Source organism: Polypterus senegalus, chromosome 18 (assembly GCF_016835505.1).
Source record: "Polypterus senegalus isolate Bchr_013 chromosome 18, ASM1683550v1, whole genome shotgun sequence".
NCBI lineage: Eukaryota > Metazoa > Chordata > Cladistia > Polypteriformes > Polypteridae > Polypterus > Polypterus senegalus.
Genome location: NC_053171.1, coordinates 1,959,592 through 1,977,597, shown reverse-complemented (window position 1 = coordinate 1,977,597; position 18,006 = coordinate 1,959,592). Strand labels below are relative to the sequence as shown.

General features: G+C 39.1%; 1 protein-coding gene across 1 annotated transcript; it reads left to right on the top strand.

Annotated features, from left to right (window-relative positions):
* The first annotated feature begins 4 nt into the window (after positions 1-4).
* Positions 5-17,722, top strand: LOC120518912 (leukocyte immunoglobulin-like receptor subfamily A member 6). The gene is made up of 5 exons (XM_039741930.1): positions 5-59; positions 4,484-4,519; positions 10,753-11,028; positions 14,811-15,086; positions 17,244-17,722. Exons 1-5 carry the CDS (start codon positions 29-31, stop codon positions 17,408-17,410), a joined length of 786 nt encoding a protein of 261 aa, XP_039597864.1. The 5' UTR covers positions 5-28; the 3' UTR covers positions 17,411-17,722.
* The last annotated feature ends 284 nt before the right edge of the window (positions 17,723-18,006 follow it).

The window sequence follows — 18,006 nt, the reverse complement described above, 5'->3', positions numbered from 1 at the left end:
TTCTGTTTTCAATAAACACACGTAGAAAATGGAAGCTTGGGAGCTCTATCTGATCATTTGTAAGTATATTTTTTATTTCAGTTTTTAATTTTTCATTGAGAAAAGCCTTTTTTCATTCTAGGTGCTGACCTATAACAAAAAAAAAAAAGATTTCAGGCATACAATAAGAAAATGTTAGTGTTGAATTTTTTGTTCACATTACACAAACACACTCACAAACACACAATAAATCAGTGGTCTCTATCTCTGGTCCTGGAGGGCTCCTTTGGCTGCAGGTTTTCATTCTAACCCTTTTCTAAATTAGTGATTAATTTTTGCTGCCAATGTAATCCTTTTCCCTTTATTTTAACCAATTTCTTTTAACATTCAGTCCTCTGAATTGCTTTGTTTTTTAGTTAAACCACAGCCAAACAGAAACGAGGAGTGAAGGTGAGCCAACAGAAGACCAGCTAAGACAGGGCCTCAAACTTCACTCAGTTTCTTAATCTGAAACCGATTCTTGTTGTTAACTAAACCCGTTATTTAATTCCATGGTTTGTTGATGATCTCATTCGGCCACAGCAGACATTTCCAAAACTGTTGATTTTCTTTTTTGTTTGAGCTTCGTCAAAATGTTTTGTGCACCTGAGCAGATCAACATTATGGGGACCTTCACCTTTCTTTATTTTCAGATATACATTTCAGAGGGTTATGATGGTTCAGTGGTCTTCAAAGTGTTCCAGATGGCTAAAGAATGCTGGACTTCGGTTAGTTTGTTATGTGGTGACTCATTTTTTTTATCTTATTATTGTTTGACTGCTAAATTAAGAATAATGAATGGGTCTGAGTTTTAAATAGCAAATCAATTAAAATGAAGGCAAAAGAGTTAATTAACAGCAGAGACTGGGCACTAATTAAGAAAAGGGTTAGAATACAAATCTGTGGCCACGGCAGTGCTGCAAGACCCCTGCTATAGACAGAGCGCACAAGCACACACACATATATGTATATATATATATACAGTATACCCATTCCTTTATACATACATATCTATCTATCAAAAAGTATATAGGTATGTATAAAAGCATTTAATTTCTTCTGACCTTAAGGTGTACATGGCTCCAGTTATGGCCTTTATTTTGATTGATTCTTCTGCAATTTTTTCTCATATTTCATTCTCATTTGTATTTGGCTTAAGCTTGTCTGCATTGCTGTATAATCTTTTTATACTGGGTGAGTTGCAAGAGTATTTAAAAGCTCTTTTTGAACTTGATAAAATTGATTTGGATGCTGCAGAACTTTCTGCCAGATGGAAGTGGGACAGAGAGACCGTGAGAGGGAATGGAGTGGTTTTTCACAGTCCTGTGGGCTTTGCAGATGCAATGCTTTACAAAGATGTCTTCAGTGGAGTGCAGAGAGGTCCCAGTGGTCTTTTGTGCTGAGTACACTGCCCATTGAAGCACCCTACAGTCAGAGACACTGCAGATCACAAACCAGTCAGTGATGCTGCTGGTCAGAACTTTCTTAATGGTTCCCCTGTATAATGTGGCCAGAATGGGTGGTAATAGGTTTGCCTTCAGCCACCGAAGGAGGTGGTGTTAATTGACCAATTAAGGTCAGCTGTGAATTGCACACCAAGGAATTTGGTGCTCTTGACCAGGATACAGTTCCATAGGGATTCTAGCATAGTGGTTTCTTTTTTCCAGATAAATAGTAGTAGACATGCCCTCTTCAGTGGAATGGTTCAGGCGGTAGGCAAACTTGAGAGGACAATGTGATGTGGAAAGTCGGACTTTCAGGTGGCACAGGACTAGCAAAGCACTTCATGGTGGCAGGTGTATGTGCAATAGGATGATATTCATTGAGGCAAGAGAATGAGGACTTCTTTGGCACAGTTTGAAGCACTTGGGAACTACTGCCTGTCTAATGGAAATGTTGAATGTGTCTGTGAAGATATCCATCACCTGGTTTGCACATTACCTGAGTACACAGCCAGGTACTGTATGTTGTCTGATCCAGCAGCTTTGCGTGGGTTGACATTTAGTAAAGTTCTCACGTCAGCAGTGAACAAACATGGTACCTGTTTCTCTTGAGGACTGATGGACTTCTTCACAGGTATGTTGTTCAGGCCATCAAACCATGCATAGAAATTGTTTAGGATATCTGGAATGGAGGCATCATCACTGCAGACATGTGATTTGGTCTTATAGTCTGTGATGTTTTGAATTTCCTGTCACATGTGCTATGTGTCTCTGGTATCTTGAAAGTGGTTGTGGATTTCCCTGCCATACCCTCGTTTAGCTGCTTCGATGCCCAAACTTAGGTTTACCCTCGCCTTCCTGTGGGCTACCTTATAACTTGTTCTAAAGGAGGCATTATGAGCTTTTAGCAGAGAGTGTACCTTCAATGTCACTCATGTTTTCTGATTAGCATGTGTTGTGATGGTCTTTGAGACAGTCACATCATCTCCACACTTGTTAAAGTTGCCAAAGACTGATGATGCATACTCCACAAATTTGATTTGGTGGCCATTGGTTGCAGCTGCTTTAAGGATGTGTTAAAACAGCCCTGCGAGGCTAAAACAGCTCTCTCTGTCCATACCCTGATCTGTTTGAAAGTTGTTTTGGATCTTTTCAGGAGTGTTCTGTAGGCAAGAATCACTTGACTTGATTGAGAACATCTGGAAGTAAATGTGTAGTGGGTGCGGCAACGCACTGTACCAGAGCATGCTCCTCAACTTGACTTGACTTGAAGTAAATGGACTAAGTGGGAATAAAATGTTATGTTGAGTGACCCTATGTTGACTTATCCTAGTGAGCGTTGCAGTGACACAATGCAAAGTAGGGATGGAGATTTTGAACTGCAAAGATCAGAGGTACTCTCGTTAACCTGGTTGGACAGACAGCAAGCTTCGTTTTACAATGAACTGTCTACAGTCGAAAAAGACCCCATTGGAGATATAAATGTGTGTCCCGTGTGCAGAGAGCACATTGCACATTTTAAAAATAAACATCACCTGATGCAAGGGAAACACCTCAGTGTAGCATCAGATTATACATTGGAATTCAACAGCATCAACGGACGAATGACAGACATGAACGATACGCTGTCACAGGTCTTGTGTGTGCTTCTCTGTTAATCAGCGTTATGATGATCGTGTAGGAGTCAATGTAAGCTTGAAAGCACTGGCAGCCCTATTCATGAAAATATGAAGTGCAAAATAAGCATTTGAAGTAAACAGCGTGTCACACTCCATCAAAAGGACGGCTTTTCAAAGAGTTGATAGTGAAGAGCCACAGGAGATGCAGATTTCAGGACTCAAAACACCCGAATCAACAAATGTGCCTAACAACACCAGCAGATGTACAGATGAGGCCGCACAACATCCACCACCTACTGACTGCACGTAAATGAATAACTTAAAGAAATTCAACATTACTGTCTAATTGGAAATGCAAATGTGCCGTGACAAAATAGCCGCAGCGTTTTAAAATATTGTATATCCACAGACGATAATGATTTTGAAAACTCGACTTGCTGTTGTTATGTCATATTCTGCTGCCATAAATAAAATGACGGAACGTTATCATAGCAGACAGGGTCACTTCTCAAATGTTTACCGCCCAGTAGCGGCAGTGCTCTACATGTGTCTGTCTGTCTCCACTGTCACAGCCCTCATTACAACATGCACATTAATTATTATGCCTCAGTTACCATTTGCTACTGAGCTCCTGAATGGATAACAGAAATTTTAGCTTTTTATTTTTTTCTCAGCGTCGTCTTTTACTTTGTATCTGTTGATCTCTCCCTGAAACCCTGGCGGCTGTTTTATAATGCACAGACTGGAGGAATTGGGGGCAGGGGTGTTTTAGGAAGAAACTCAGTGGGTGGAGCCTTTACAGAGCAGAATTTTATCGTTATTCCATATACTTTTTTTGCATATTCTCACATCTGGCCCTGCAAGACTAGTACTGAGGTAGTAGCGTTACTTATTCTTTTCCATGACTCATAGCTCTCCACTTCTTGATTCAGTTCATAGTCTTAGTGTTTTGGCTCTGGTGACATTCTCATATTTATGGCACTGACTGCTTCTGCTTCTTTTGACTACACTTATGGCTAAGCCTTAATTTCCATTTTGGGGACAAATAAAATATAATCTATCTATCTGTCTATGGATTTTTTCTATAATAATACTTCAGTATTTATCATTTTAGTTTTTAAAAACGTACATTTCCCAGTCAGTTTATAACAACAACTCTTAAGATGCACTGTGCCTGAAGAGACTATGAAGAGGACGGCTGGATTTATAAAAGCAGTGGAGCGAGCGGGCCTGGGCTGCTTTGAATGTTTCCAATTGGCATAAAACCGTACGCCTTGTTCATTCTTGGATTCTTAGTGCTGCTGTTTACTCAGACATCAAGCTCTAACTTTTCTCATACAATTTAGAAATCTTCCAGATCTGAGAACTTCAAATTTTAATAGATTCTGTATTCCTTTGTTTCAGCCGTGATTGCAGTGATTTCATCTGCACGGTATAAAGGTAAGTCCACAAGGCTTCAGTTTTTCATTGCCGCAAATGCTGTTTGGTCTCGGGTTTTTCTTCTTATGTCTTGTAGTCATTTAATTTTCAATATTACAGTTTTTCTCAGTCAATTTGAAATGTTTCTCATCCCAAAAATGCCGTTGTCACAACCAGTCCTCAATGTAACAATGCATGTGCTCACAGAACACTCACATTTCTTTTCTTTACGAACAGTAAATGATGAGGCACATATTGGCCAACTCTAAACATGTTCTTCATTGTGGGGTGTATTTCTCATTTAACTCTCAGAGTCTCATCATAACAGTTAGAACATTCATCAGTCTGTCACACTGATCTGGCAGTTCATTGCTGTAAATGACAGCATATAAAACAATTAATTCTTGTAGCTTTTGCATAATCCATTCAGGACAAAGCTGGTGAGGACAAGCTCAGAGCAGATGCTTCTAGTGGTGTTTCCTCCATGAAAGCACATGCCATCAGCCTCTCACACAACTGTATATCCATGTGAGTTACTGCACTGTGTGGTGCAATATGGATCAACAAGCTGTCGCACAGGGACAAGGCATATTGAGTGTAAGGGGTGAAAGAACAAATGGAGGATGTGCGGGACAGGGAAGAGAAAGATGGAAGAGCGGATGGAGGAACTGTAGAGTAGGTCCAAAAATAAGAGCCACAATTGTTCATTGTGTAATCACCATGGTCTCATCTCGGCTTAGGCAGGGAGACTGGTGCAGCCTCAGTTGAGCCAATCAGCTGTGACGTTGACGAGGCAGGTTTATGCCTCAATAAGATTTGGACGATGTGGAGTCTCATGGGGCACAGGGCCTCAATGGGTGTGCCTGGACAACGTGAAGGCAACATCACCATGTGTGCTGCGATGTCTGAACAGGGTGTGCTTCACAAAGTTCCAACTATTGGGCCCTTCAATGCTTTGATTATTTTTAGATGGGTTATTCAATGGCTCTCATTCCTGAAGTTGAGAGATGAGTGGCTGCACCAGGCCTGTCAAATGGTGTGGTGGTCTGGGACTGTGGAAGAAAATTTTTTTAAACAGACACCCCTCACTGGAATGACCCCAATTAAAGCAATAAAACACTGGCAGGAGAAAAGGTCAGTCATTATTCTTTATGTAAATCTTGCAAGAGGCAAACGATATATTAGTAAGTGTTTACAAAGAAAAGAGTGTCCTCTGCGCTATAATTAATACCATTCATTGATTAGGTCAGTACTCAAGAAATAAATTCATTACATAATCAGAAAATTTTTTAAATGATTGGTTACACCCAGCTGCTAACTGGACATGACAAATGTTGATACCTTGAATGACCATAATTTAACTCCGTCCACTAGGTTGATCGATAGTCCTGTTAGCTTAGGGCAGGGGTCCCCACTTCCAGTCCTGCAACTTTTCATTCTAACCCTTTTCTTATTTAGTGCACTGTTGTTGCTGCTAATTAACTTCTTTTGAATTAAATTTGAATTGACTTGTTTTATAAGATATGTTCCCCTGCATCTCTTCATCATTATAATGAATTGCTTCATTTCTTTCCTTAAATGAAACCCAAAAAGAAATGTGAAATGTGAAGTGAGCGAGCCAGGAGAAGACCAATGAAGTCAGGACCTGAAACTCCAAACAATTTAATTCCAACCAGTTGCTTAATTAGGTGCTGATTCTTCTTGTTAATTAAACCCGCTCTTTAATTCCATGGCTTATTGCTGCTCTCATTGTGCAATGGCAGACATTTCCAAAATTGTTGATTATTCTCTTTTCTATTAAAATATTTTGGAGACCTGAGCAGGTCAACATTCCTGAGACCTCCATCTTTCTTTATTTTCAGATATTGTATGATCGACAATGTTGGTCTTGTTTTGCTGGTCATGTTTTGGTTCAGTTTGTATCTCATTATTGTTTGGCTACTAATTAAAGAAAAAGAAACAATTAAGGGGTTCGAGTCTTCAAGATCAAGTCAAATAAAATGAATTCAAAAGAAGTTAATTAGGAGCAAAAATAGGTCACTAATTCAGAAAAGAGTTAGAATGAAAACCTGCAGCCACTGCGGCCCTCCAGGACCAGAGTTGGGGACCCCTGGCCTTAGGGTGTATGTGACTGTTATTTTTATTCTTATTTTAAGAGACGTGTGAGTTTCTGCACGTTCATCCTGGTTCCTCATGGTTTTGTAGAACAATGGTCTATATATGTAATCCAGCTGGGTACATCAACAGGAAACTTAGTACTAAGCAAAATAGAGAAAAATTATTATACCACTAGCAGAATACCCGCGCTTCGCAGCGGAGAAGTAGTGTGTTAAAGAAGGTACGAAAAAGAAAAGGAAACATTTTAAAAATAACGTAACATGATTGTTAATGTAATTGTTTTGTCTTTGATATGAGTGTTGTTGTCATATCTATATATCTATATATATATCTATATCTATATCTATATATATATAGCAAAATACCCGCGCTTGGCAGCGGAGAAGTAAAAAGAAAAGGAAACATTTTAATAATAATGTAACATGATTGACAAGGTAATTGTTTTGTCATTGTCATGAGTGTTGCTGGCATATATATATATATATATATATATATATATATATATATATATATATATATATATATATACATATATACACACACATATACTATGGGTGCCAAACAGGCAAATAAATTGATTTTGTGAATATATAAAGTCGGCGTCAGAATATATAAAGTCAAAACTTTTTTCTGAATATATAAAGTCAAAATCTGAATATACAAAGTCAGCGTCGGAATTTATAAAGTCATTCCTGATTATATAAAGTCAACATCGGAGTATATAAACTCATTCCTGAATACATAAAGTCAAAGTCAAAATCTATTGATTGAAACGACTCTGAACTGAACTAAGTTAACAAAAACGTATTCAGAAAAATAAATTAAAAAAACACTGTTCGGTTAATGTTTTGAAAATGATGCATGTGCCCTGCCCAGGATTGGTTCCTGCCTTGCGCCCAGTGTTGGCTGGGATTGTCTCCAGTAGACCCCCGTGACCCTGTGGTCGGATTCAACGTGTTGGGAAATGGATGGATATTCCAGCACTGACTTTGTATATTCCGCTGACTTTATATATTGAAGTTTTGACTTTATATATTGCAGCGCTTACTTTATAGCCTGTATTCCGATGCTGACTTTATATATTCAAGATTTGACTTTATAGATTCCAGCGCTGACTTTATATATTCCTAAATATTCCAACGCCGTCTTTATATACTCAGGTTTTGACTTTATATATTTGGGAATGACTTTAGGCTATATATTCAAGTTTTGACTTTATATATTCCAGCGCTGACTTTATATATTCAAGTTTTGACTTTATATATTCCAGCGCTGACTTTATATATTCAAGTTTTGACTTTATTTATTCCGACAGTGACTTTATATATTCACGAATGACTTTATATATACAAGTTTTGACTTTATATAGTTAAATGTAGTCATCATTGCATAACTTTTTCTTTACCATAGAAATTTAAAGACTAAATTCAACTTCCATTCCTAACAAAGATATTTCTGGTGACTAAATAGAAGCTACTTATATCCAAATTCGAGCTATTGAGCTGTCGCCTGCCTGCCTGAATAAATCATCCTCGCTTCGCTCTTACTTTTTTAGCGTTCATTTAATCATGGATTACACTGAGTATGGCTTTACCAAAACAATTATTGATAGCGAATCGATTATTCATAAAGCTTCAATTGGTGATCTTTTTTTCTGTGTTAACCTCATATTTTTTCATACTTCTTCTCAAACCAAGGGGTGCGAGGCTAAAATGAATCGGGAAGCGCTGATCAATGTAATCGGTGTACCAGGAAATCATGCATTGACAGAAGTTCCCCTTTGCTTGTGATTAAATGCGTGATTTTTAATGCATTATGGAGCACATGCATCGAAGCTTCTCAGCTGTGCTTGTGCTAAGAAAAGGAAACATTTTAAAAATAACGTACCACGTTTGTCAATGTAACCTTTTGTGAGTAGTGCCTGGAGGATTCAGTGTGGAGAAACTCTAGACACAGCGTATGTATTAACTTGTGGATTTTTCTGTGAGTATCTGGTGGCAGCGTCACAAAGTCGTAACACTGCGTTAGCTGCGGAGTGCAGCTCAGAGCGAAATGAGATAAATGGGAGGGGAGATGATGACGTGACTCCCCCACCCGCCTTAACTGTCAATCCCCCACAAACACAGTCTCTCGGAATTTGCATAAGCACAGCCCCTCACCTGCAATTTTAACTTAGTTACAAAGTGATCAAAACTCTCGTTTATATCCTGCGTCCTTTCATTAAACTTGTATCCCGCATTACCCGTGGGCATGACAAACGCCAGCGGCAGCCTGTCTATGAACTTAATTTAAACTTTAGGTTTACATCGTGCTTTGTTTCCGAAGTAGCAGCACTCATGAATATGGTTGTATATGTCACTCGCTCGCTTCTTATTGTTTCGCTGCCTTCTGAATTATATAATGCATGTTTTCTTCAACGCTTTTTGGAGCTCTTCCTGGTTTTCTACGTACTGCGTTGACAGTCAGTTCACGTGATTACGTGTGAGGCGAGATGATGTCACACGAAACTCCGCCCCCACGGCTTTCGAGCTCAACTCCATTACAGTATATGTAGAAAAATAGCTTCCAGTTATGACCGTTACGCTTAGAATTTGGAAATGAAACCTGCCCAGCTTTTGTAAGGAAGCTGTAAGGAATGAGCCTGCCAAATCTCAGCCTTCTACCTACACGGGAAGTTGGAGAATTAGTGATGAGTGAGTGAGTGAGTGAGTGAGTGAGGGCTTTGCCTTTTATTAGTATAGATAAAATATAACATTTTCTCTTAAGGGTTATATAAAATAGCAAAGAAATGCATTGTGGCAGATGACCAGGGATCCTGCCCCACCGGAACTCCTGGAGCAGGGAAGGCAGTGCCGAATTTCACAGGATAATTACCATCACCAAAGCCCTAACCTGCCTCCCATGCACACGACAATTTTGAAAAATATTCTATTTCATATAATTGTAGATTTGTTTATTTGGAAAAGGTAAGAATCAATAGGTATAAAAAAGGAAATATATATTAAAAGAAGTAGGAAACATTTATTTTCTTTTATTCTTGTTAACGAAAGGCTACGTTTCTGTCTGTGTGTCCATCATGTTTCTTTGTCTCTATCATTCTAAAAGATGGTGCATCACATTTTTTTGGCAATGAAATGCATTGCATTTTTCATTCCAACAGATGGTACATCACAAAACATTTGTTGTAATGCATTTTATTTCTATGAGTATTATAAAATGCTTCCCAATTAACAGCATACTGCAAATGTTGATGCTGAGGTCTACATTGATTAGTTTGATTTCAACCCATCCTACACCGGTAGCACAGCTAGTCCACTTTAATAAAAGGACAAGTGTCTGTGTATCTGTGATCCGTTCAGTTGCTTTGTCTCCGTTATCCAACAGGTGGTGCATAATAAATATCAGCAATGCTTTTATGAATCCCATACCAAGTGGCAATAAACAGATGCACCAACTGTTGGAATGACAAACACAATGCATTGCTCCACAGTGCCTACTCCCAACTAAGCTGGCACCACAGTCAGGATCATGTGGTTTGATTTTCCCAGTGCATTTGCCACCATTCTCCCTCATCAACTGGTTTAAACCTCAAATCTTTGAATCTTTAGGCTCCCAACATCTCCTGGGTCATAGACTGACTACATGACCAACATGCAACAGTTTCTGAGGTTCTAATTTTTGTGACACTAACTTAATTGCTAGCACGAGATGCTCTGTGACCAGTAGTAGTATTCAAACTGCGATGAAGGCTTTTAAATTTAATGTCTGTCATGTTCATTGGCTCCTCTACCCAAGACAACATGTGACCTTCAGATGTTAAGCTGTGGCAAAAATGAATGTGCAAATCACTGAAGGCTCAGTAATTAAATTATGGACCAATAGAAAATTCATCAATGCTTCTCTCAGAAAAGAAAAAATCCTATCGGTCCAATATAAGACACCAGATGCTCACATAAATTCAGTGGGCGACGTGAGCTCTTCAAGTCTCTCTTTATCTTTGTGTAATTAAAACAAAAAAAAAAGTCAAAGTGCACTTAACGCAGAAACTCATTCATCTGTCAGAGTTAGTTCAGCAGTTGTGTTTGTTTTTGGTAGCTTCATGTTCAACAGCAGTTCTCGTCTCTTCTGCCCCACAGATCATCCAAAGGTGACTCTGATTCTGCTGCAACAGAGGGAACCCGTGTACACTGGAGACAATGTGACTCTGGAGTGCATCGTTGAGGAGGACACTGATATGTGGATACATCGATGGTTCAAAAATGGTGATAAAATCAGGATGGAAACTAATGAAAGCACTCAAATATTTCAGTCTGTGACTCAGTCTGACAGTGGAGAGTACCAGTGTGATGCCTACAGATATGATACTCGCCAGATCTCACAGCCCAGCAATGCTGTCATAGTGAATGTTCATGGTAAGTGTGAAACTACAGAATGGTCAGCAGTGAGCAGCTGTCACTCTGGAGTCTACACAGATAGGGTTTGTTTCCACATAATAATAATGCATTGTATTTATATAGCTCCTTTTCATGGCTGTCTGTTCTGTATCTTTAGTTTGTGGAAGTTTATCTTAAAGAAGGTTTAATGTCTTGTTTACTGAATATTCTGAACTTTTTTCCCCCAAACACGACTGTGAAGTAAGGCAAATCCCTTCAGATTCTTTTGTCTTCCTTAGCTGTTGTTTGAGGGAGATAAATGACTAGCAGAAGCAAAGAATGTCAGACGTTGCTGATTTTTTTACAAACATCTTGGAGATGAGAAGCTTCATTTGATTTTTTAGTTTTCTCAAGGAGCTTTTCATCTGTTTTCTGAAACTCGGTCGGCTTTATTTAATTTATATGTTGTTTTCAAAATATTGTATTGTTAGAAATTCTGAATGTTACTACTGTAATATGGTATTTATTATGTTTACATTTAAATTTTATTAAGAATGTAATATATGAATTAGAATTAGAATTAGAACAATCTAGACGAGAACAGGCCATTCAGCCCAACAAAGCTCGCCAGTCCTATCCACTTGCTTCCTCCAAGAAAACATCAAGTCGAGTTTTGAAAGTCCCTAACGTCTTACTGTCTACCACACTACATGGTAGCTTATTCCAAGTGTCTATCGTTCTTTGTGTAAAGAAAAACTTCCTAATGTTTGTGCGAAATTTACCCTTAACAAGTTTCCAACTGTGTCCCCGTGTTCTTGATGAGCTCATTTTAAAATACAAGTCTCGATCCACTGTACTAATTCCATTCATAATTTTAAACACTTCAATCATGTCACCTCTTAATCTTCTTTTGCTTAAACTGTAAAGGCTCAGCTCTTTTAATCTTTCCTCATAATTCAACCCCTGTAGACCTGGAATCAGCCTAGTCGCTCTTCTCTGGACCTTTTCTAGTGCTGCTATGTCCTTTTTGTAGCCTGGAGACCAAAACTGCACACAGTACTCAAGATGAGGCCTCACCAGTGCATTATAAAGGTTGAGCATAACCTCCTTGGACTTGTACTCCACAGATCGTGCTATATAACCTAACATTCTGTTAGCCTTCTTAATGGCTTCTGAACACTGTTTGGAAGTTGATAGCTTGGAGTCCACTATGACTCCTAAATGTATGTACTAATTTAATTTGTCTTCTGTTCTGTCCTTTTTATATGAAGCCCAGAGGGGCAGGTCCACCTCATGATGAACCTGGGGGGTTTACCCCAGCTGCATAAAAGCAGAAACGTCAGTCTAAACTGCAGCTCAACATGGCATTTTCTGTAGTTCTTCATTAAAGTTTTCTTGTTTTTGATTATCTCTTGGTCTTATGAGACCTGTCTTTGAAAATTACTCTGAGAGAACTAAAAGACTGAGAGATCAGAAACGCAAGACAAAATTGTTATTGAGAACATTCAAAGTCAAAATTTAGAAGGTCGCAAACTTAGTCGAGCCAACAAAGCACAGGGGCAAAGCAAAAATGAAAGCCAAAGTCAAAAATAGTTCTGAACCAAACCAGACCCCAGCTGAAGGCCTAGTTGTAATAGAGCTTTTTTTTTATTTGTTGATTATGTAACTGAGAGATAATTTAGGCTGTGACCAGTCTCCCACTTCATATAAATAATAGAATTGAAATGAAAATTAAAGCATAATTAACATGTACTATGAAATATTTTTTGGCCCCTGCATTTACACTCACCTAAAGGATTATTAGGAACACCTGTTCAATTTCTCATTAATGCAATTATCTAATCAACCAATCACATGGCAGTTGCTTCAATGCATTTAGGGGTGTGGTCCTGGTCAAGACAATCTCCTGAACTCCAAACTGAATGTCAGAATGGCAAAGAAAGGTGATTTAAGCAATTTTGAGCGTGGCATGGTTGTTGGTGCCAGACGGGCCGTCTGAGTATTTCACAATCTGCTCAGTTACTGGGATTTTCACGCACAACCATTTCTAGGGTTTACAAAGAATGGTGTGAAAAGGGAAAAACATCCAGTATCGGCAGTCCTGTGGGCGAAAATGCCTTGTTGATGCTAGAGGTCAGAGGAGAATGAATGGGCCGACTGATTCAAGCTGATAGAAGAGCAACTTTGACTGAAATAACCACTCGTTACAACCGAGGTATGCAGCAAAGCATTTGTGAAGCCACAACACGCACAACCTTGAGGCGGATGGGCTACAACAGTAGAAGACCCCACCAGGTACCACTCATCTCCACTACAAATAGGAAAAAGAGGCTACAATTTGCACGAGCTCACCAAAATTGGACAGTTGAAGACTGGAAAAATGTTGCCTAGTCTGATGAGTCTCGATTTCTGTTGAGACATTCAAATGGTAGAGTCAGAATTTGGCGTAAACAGAATGAGAACATGGATCCATCATGCCTTGTTACCACTGTGCAGGCTGGTGGTGTAATGGTGTGGGGGATGTTTTCTTGGCACACTTTAGGCCCCTTAGTGCCAATTGGGCATCGTTTAAATGCCACGGGCTACCTGAGCATTGTTTCTGACCATGTCCATCCCTTCATGACCACCATGTACCCATCCTCTGATGGCTACTTCCAGCAGGATAATGCACCATGTCACAAAGCTCGAATCATTTCAAATTGGTTTGTTCAACGTGACAATGAGTTCACTGTACTAAAATGGCCCCCACAGTCACCAGATCTCAACCCAATAGAGCATCTTTGGGATGTGGTGGAACGGGAGCTTCGTGCCCAGGATGTGCATCCCACAAATCTCCATCAACTGCAAGATGCTATCCTATCAATATGGGCCAACATTTATAAAGAATGCTTTCAGCACCTTGTTGAATCAATGCCACGTAGAATTAAGGCAGTTCTGAAGGCGAAAGGGGGTCAAACACCGTATTAGTATGGTGTTCCTAATAATCCTTTAGGTGAGTGTATATAAGGCACTGTACTTTGGTTTTGGGAATTTTTAGATTTGTACAATTTTTGATTTTGCTTATTTTGCAAAACCTTTTTTTGAGTTATTATTCTCCCTGCCTCTTTTGCGCTTCTGTTTTCGAATTCTTAAAATATTAAATGGACTGTTTTTGTTGTTATTAAAACCAGATATTTAAGATCACCTTCTCCTCTATAGGGGAAATTTTGAAACTTCAAATTTTAAAAGGCCTCCGTCCCATTTTTGGGCCAGCGCAGGCTAGAAGACTGCCTTTTGAGTTTGGGTCTAGGTTACCTAAGGTGAGGCCTGTTTAATAAGTCCATACCTGCAAATTTGGCAGTTTTGTTAATTTTGAGACGTGAACTCTATTTATGTGCTTCTGGTAGTAGGAATCAGGACAAATTGTAATGTGAGGTTGGGCAGCTATCAATTTCCTCCAATATGCAGAGAAGAAACTGTTCAGTTTAGTGTTTCTCTTTCTCTCTTTTTGTTCCCTCACCTTGTCTATGATGTTGAGTCATTTCTTTGAAATTTTCTTAATCTGGACACAAAGCGGCCTCAGATTATAACTAACTGGATAATATTATGAAGCCTGCTGCTTATTTGCCTCACTAAGCTAAAGAGAAGGCACTTTGTGGCAGATGGATTTGGATTGGCATCCTGACCAGGATTTCATTTGTTAAGATTGCTGTCATTTGTTTGGATGAGGGAATTTGTAGAGGGTTGGTTACCGTTCATTGTGGTTGTAATGACTTTTAACAATGATAAGAGATAAAGGAGAAGACCCTAGTGCTTTCATCCTGTCATCTTTTTACTTTCAGAAAGGACGGCCACATTAAAGGTGATTTCTGGGCGTACAGATGGACGGATATATGTAGGAGATGAAGTCCACCTGCTCTGTCTTCTTCCAGGCGATTTATTTGCCTGGAGATATGAGCTACAGAAGATCGGAGATGAAGACTCTAACAAAACACAAAGGGAGCAGAGCTTCACCATCGAGCCTGTGAGTCTCTCACATAGTGGAGAGTACAAGTGTCGGGCTTCAAAAGAAGAGCTTTATACGAATTTTAGTGACCCTGTTCAGTTACGTGTGTCAGGTGAGAGATCCAAACTAAACTTGTCACCTTTGTATAAGTGAGTTTTAAGTATTAGTAGCAGGTGATCACTACCAGTGAGTCACACTCCACAGATTAGCGGTGACGTTTAACACTAGAATTACCAGAGCCAATGAAAAAACTCGTAATTCTGGCCCACCTTAAATCCCTTCGCACCTCTCTGTCAGCCTCTTTTGTCTTCTAAATGTGTCGATAAGCCGAAGCAGCAAACAGCCTGCTATACCATCCCCCCCATCGCCTCAGAACGGCCAAGAAGTTTTTCCAGTTCCTGCCTTGATTGATTACCTGGGAGTGAACTACTCAGAATTGTAAGGGGAAATAACTTGATGTGCGTTTTGTGTCTAAACAATCTATGTAAACAAATCGTTAAAACAGAAACGTTTTTCATGTTTTAGTAATAAATGACAAAATGTACACATGAACTATATACATGTAATATGTAAAGGCTGATGGCATGCACGGTAAGCACTGAGAAAATAAGAGTGTTCTTTGCTCTACTTGCAGAGGAGCTTCGTTGTCACTTCTTACAAGAAAAGGTGATGGATAAAGCAAAATAGGATGCAACATTGACAAGCTTCTGTTCCAAGACCGCCGCTTCCCCAGGAAAGCAAACTCAGTCAGTGTCAGGCGCCTCTTCAGTGTAATAGTAACCACAGCACAGAGAGAAGTGTGTACATTGCAACAGGTACACATGTCCTAAACGTAGAAAGGACGGTCCTTGGGTGTGTGTGAACTGTTAACATTTGAATCTGTTGATTGCATATAGTGCAGAACTGACCTCTGTACTATTCTTTCTTCTGCATGTCCTGGAATACAAAAGAAACAGTACTGAGCACCAAAATGTGAAAAAAAAGATCGAAAAAAAAAAACCGCGATCACTGATTAGAAGCGCAAGAAGGCAGGTGAATGAATATGAATAATATGAATAATGTTGCATCAGTGCCACAATGTTTTCTGAAATGTACTATACAGGTTATAAAATGAGTTATTTAACATCACGGACCATAAGGTGAATACTAATTCAGCGTGAGCAGGAACACTCAATAAAACTGAATAAAAAAAAATTCAGTGACGGTGAAATTCACCAGCGTTTTTGTATCAACTTTTACCCCTCCAGATCAGAGAATTTCCAGTTCCATTGTCTCAAAACACCACTCACATCTACAGTTATGCCCAGTTTTAGATAAAAAGAAACGGCGTCAGATGTGGGAGAGGGGACATTGGACATTATATCGTGATCATGACTGAGAAAATAAAAGTGAAAAAAAAAACGCTAACTTTTACAAGTCCTATAAATTTACACCGGCTGTTACAGACACAAATGAAATGTATGTTTTTATTGTATAATAGTAACAATAAGATCAGCTCACTACTCAAAACAGCAAATTTGCAGGGAAGCTGGTTTCAATCTCACGACCTTTGGATTATAAATCGACAGCTATAACTGCTGCACCACGGAAGCTGTCGTATTGTTGTTGCCCTTTTTATGAAAGTGTTTATTTGGTATTTGGCCATCAACCTTTACATATTATATAGTTCATGTGTAAATTTTGTCATTTATTACTAAAACATGAAAAACATGATTTGTTTACATAGATTGTTTAGACACGAAACACACATCAAGTTATTTCCCTTTACAGTTCTGAGTAGCTCACTCTCAGATAATCAATCAAGGCAGGAACTGGGAGAACTTCTTGGCCGTTCTGAGGTGATGGGGCGGAGAGGGGTGGTATAAGCAGGCTGCTTGCTGCTTGGGCTTATCGACAAATTTAGAAGACAAAAGAGGCTGACAGAGAGGTGCGAAGGGATTTAAGGTGGGCCAGAATTATGAGTTTTTTCGTTGACTCTGGTAATTCTAGTGTTAAGGAAGTCAGTCGTGTGTGTCTACCAAGGTGAGGGATCTGATCTGCGACTTTACTTCTACAGAGGCAGACTGCACAGCATACATTTATGAATTGTTGTTTATGACTGAAGCTGATGTTTGATTGATTATTTTAATGCTGATCAAGTCTGAACAAAAATGGAAAGAAAGTGATAGAGATTTTGAATGATCCTGCTGGAACTGAAGAGTTTTATTTGTGTGGAGAACTTTTCCCCCAAAGAAAATCACGGTGACGTTTCCCTTTTTTATCTTTTTAGATTTTTCAACCCAGAATTACTTTCGACTTGGAGCAGCAGGGCTGGTGCTGATTGTGCTGGTAATCATTATGAGCAAGTGTTTCTGGAACATGGTGCTCCCAGTTGGTGGATCAAGTGGAGATGCGTATACTTCAGGACAAAGAAGGTCGGAAAGTAATTTGAATTAGTAAAAGACACGAAGAACGACCATGATTTCCTGAATAACTCTTCTGTGGTGATACCAACTTACCCTTAACATTTACATTTTTATAAAAATCTTAGCATCTGCAGATTTAAAAAAAAAAAAAATCTTACTGAGCTGGAGACCATCATGGCACAGCCCTGTGATGGCCGGTTGCAATGTCTGACATACCAAGCGATTCAGTACAATTGGTCTGTGTGATGGTCCAGGTTGGCTTCACAGTCCATGGCAGCTTAAACCTGGAATCGTCGATAGTCATAGGTCAAGGATGAGCCGGGCAAATGAGGACACACACAGTCAAAAGGATAGATAGATAGAACTTTATTTGTCCCGTGTGGGAAATTTAGCTTTACAGAAGCTGTTTAAATAAATAAATACATAAAAAGATAGATACATAAGTAAGTAAATAAATTAATATACACACACTTTGGTCTGAACACACACAATGACTATAAAACAAGAAAATTATAAAGAAAGAAAATGTCTGACCGGCTGTCACAGTCACAGTGAGGTGCTATGCAGGTGTATTGCTGTTGGTGTAAAGGAGCCCCCAGTCGCATTTCTTGACACACATCTGCTGTA